The sequence below is a fragment of the Chlorella variabilis genome (genome assembly GCF_000147415.1).
Source record: "Chlorella variabilis unplaced genomic scaffold CHLNCscaffold_8, whole genome shotgun sequence".
Lineage (NCBI taxonomy): Eukaryota > Viridiplantae > Chlorophyta > Trebouxiophyceae > Chlorellales > Chlorellaceae > Chlorella > Chlorella variabilis.
In genome coordinates, this window is record NW_005435080.1 from 1,143,266 (window position 1) to 1,146,360 (window position 3,095).

General features: G+C 63.3%; 1 protein-coding gene across 1 annotated transcript in view; it reads right to left on the reverse strand.

Moving 5' to 3' along the window:
- Window positions 1–2,943: 2,943 nt before the first annotated feature.
- The window catches only part of CHLNCDRAFT_22531 (hypothetical protein), a gene marked incomplete at both ends in the record, with an annotated part of 2,348 nt that continues 2,196 nt past the window's right edge, over window positions 2,944–3,095 (reverse strand). The window contains one exon of the mRNA XM_005848447.1: window positions 2,944–3,090. Within this exon, the coding sequence (XP_005848509.1) occupies window positions 2,944–3,090 (147 nt within the window). The remainder of the gene's footprint in view (window positions 3,091–3,095) is intronic.

The following is a 3,095-nucleotide window of genomic DNA, read 5'->3' on the forward strand; positions in this document are numbered from 1 at the left end:
TCAGCAGTTGGGGCAGCATGGGGTGGGGCCTGGAGTGTGCACCATGGGTGCGGACACGCCCACCACGCACCTCCCCCAGCAGACCCAACAGAGAAGGAAAAAAACGCAGGACGTGCAGGAATTTAGGCGGTTGCTTGCAATGTGGGGACAAAAATGTTCTTGAGGGCGGGGTAGCGGGGGCAGCGGCATTAGCAAGGAGCAAATGACAGATTATTCTTGGAGGGGGGGTAGCAGGGGGCAGCGGCATTAGCATGGCCAAATGATAGCTGTGTAGGGGGCAGTGTGGGAATGAAACAGTGGGCGGCTCAGCACAAATCGGTGGGGCTGGCAAACCTGACTTGAACCGAGAGAAAGGTCAGCAGTATTGCTGGAGATTTGCAATGCAACGGCGGCAGTGGACTGATAGGGAAGAGTGGCAGCCAGCTGCGACACTCACGCCTGCAGCAGGCGGCGGTCGCTGGACCGCTTCTTCTTCTTCTTGTTCTTCTTCTTGTTCTTCTTCTTCTCGCTGTCGTTGTCTGCACGGTGCAGGAGGCGAGCGACGGTCTGTTGACACAGGGAGAGCTCTGCTGGTTTTGAAGTTCCGGTATTGCTGCAGCAGCCACTTTTGTGACAATTGGACAATTTGGACCGACCGTCATCGTCGCGGTCATCGTTGTTGTCCTCCTCGTTGTCCTCCTCATCCTTGTTGTCCTCCTGGTTGTTGCTGTCCTCCTCGTCCTCCTTGTTGTCCTCCTCATCGTTGTTGTTGTCCTCCTCATCGTTGTCTGAAGAGGAATTGTCGCCATCATCGTCATTTGACTCAGAGCTGTCCTCGGAGTCGTCGTCAGAGCGGGTGGAGGAGCCGCCGTCGCAGCTGCTCCACTCCCTGCGGTCAGGACTCGGGGGCCATGCTCAGCGCGGCAAAATGTAGGCAGGCAGGCAGCGGGGAACACCGGCCTCAGGCCGCATTGCTGGGGCGCATGCTGCACCCGGCAACGAGAGGCCCCCAGGCAGCGGCAGGAGAGGGACGCGCAAGGGGAGGAGGGAGAGACTGGCAGTGGTAGCGGCGGCGGCGTGGCGGCGGCTCACCACTCGATGCCCTTGCGGTCCCAGGAGAAGCCGGTGATGTCCTTGAGGGCGTCGATGGAGAAGTCGATGTCGCCTGCAGGCCAGGGAGGCACGCTGGCGCTGCGCTCAGCGTCCGTCTTCAGGGGAGAGGTTCCCGTCAGCCCTGCCCAGCTGCTTGCAGGTACGGCAGCCAGCTGGGCGCAACGCAAGGGGCCTTGCCCCACGCGGGAGCCAACAGACGGGCAGGCAGCCTCACCGTCTCCCCCGCAGGAGGCGCACTCGTCCACAATCATGACCTGCAACAGTGGGTGGGTGCAGTGGGTGCAGGGAGGGGAGTTCGCAGGCGCAGTGGGGAGGGGGGGAGAGCAAGGCGGGGCGGTGTCGCTCCATGCTGCTCTGATTGCACCCGGCGATGCTGCTTGGGCCGCAGGCCCGGCATTCCTGCCCTCCCCACTCACTGTGACCCAATCGCCGCTGGCGCCCTTCTCGGTGCCACGGGCGCGGATGCACTTGCCGCACTCAGAGCGGTCAAACAGCTGGGAGGGGCGCGCCGCATAGTAGCGCTCCCACCTGTCATCCAGCTTGCCGAACTGGCAGCTGTTGAATCCGGTGGCATCCTTGTCGTAGGCGCCTGCAGCAGCGGTGGGGGGGCAGGCAGGCGCGGTGATGGCGACAGGATTGCTGCGGCGGGGCATCCCAACTTTATTGGATGCATGTCAACAGCTTTTCTAGCCATGGCAAGGGCCTGAATATCTTGTTGACAAGTCCCATGTCAGACAGGACCAGGGTTGCGCTGGACGGGCAGGCATCCTCATGCCCCATGCACAGGCACCTGGACCATCAGGCTCACCAGAGTAGGCGGTCCCCATGCCGCGCTTGGCCTCCGCGGTGCCAATGCAGGCGAGCGCAAGCAGGCACAGGGCCGCAGACAGGCCAGCAGAGCGAAGCATGTTGGTGCAGGTGATGACCTGATGGTCTTCTGGCCGGCCCGCAACGGAGGCAACGCTTGATCGGGGCGCCAGGAATGGATGAAAGGGAATGGCGATGGTGCCAGACCGCCAAGCTAAATAGTCCTGTCTGCCTCAGTGAGTCTGTCTGATCCGACAGCTGGAGCTCCAGCCGTCCAGTCGCACCGAAACGCTGCATCCACTACAGCCGCAAGCCGCATTGGCCTACGGCTGCAGTTCTGGACGGTCGTGAACGGGAATTGGCAGGCTGGCTGTGTGCACACCTGTACGCCATTAGGCACCGCCGCCGCCGGCGCGCCACCGCCAGTGCCGGCCCTAGGGAGCGCACCCTCTACTCCCCTCTTGGGACCTTTCATGAGCCCACAGCAATGAATAGAGCTGGAAACGAATGCTAGCTAGCACTGGGCCTTGCCAACCACCCCCTAACCACCCCCGCTGACGGCAACGGCGGACCACCTGCCGCTCGTTTCTGCTTTGGGCCGATCCCTGGGCCACGGCCTTGCCTTCCCTACCACTCGATTCCACAGCAGTTCTCGAGGGCGCCAGTCCCCACCAATTCCGGGCAGATGGGGGTTGCACCATGCACCTGCATGCATGCAGAAGGGACTGCCATCCTCCTGCTGGCACCATCCTTCACACGCCTCTTGTCACTCATGGCCGGCATGCGGCACCTGGGGCACAATAAAGTGACTTTGATCCGCGCCATGGGGGCGCATCCTTGCGCAAGCCCGGCAGAACGACCTGGGGACGCTGCCGGCCGCACTCGCGGCGGCATAGCATTGGCGAAAGCCAGAGGGGCCTACGCGCCGCCGATCCGCCCAGCTGCCGGCCTCCGATGTGGCCGCAGGCGGCGTCAGCCCACGTCAGCCCCGTTTCACGCAATCGCTTTGGTGAGCCAAAGGCCACATGTTCGGGGCATCATCAGTTAGGCACGCTGCGCATCCAGCACGGCCACAGTCTCCACGTGCCACGTCTGCGGGAACAGGTCGCAGGGCTGCACCGACACGAGGCGGTATGGCGCTGCACCGCCGCCGCCGCCGCCGCCCCCGCATAGAAGCGCAATGTCCCGGGCCTGGG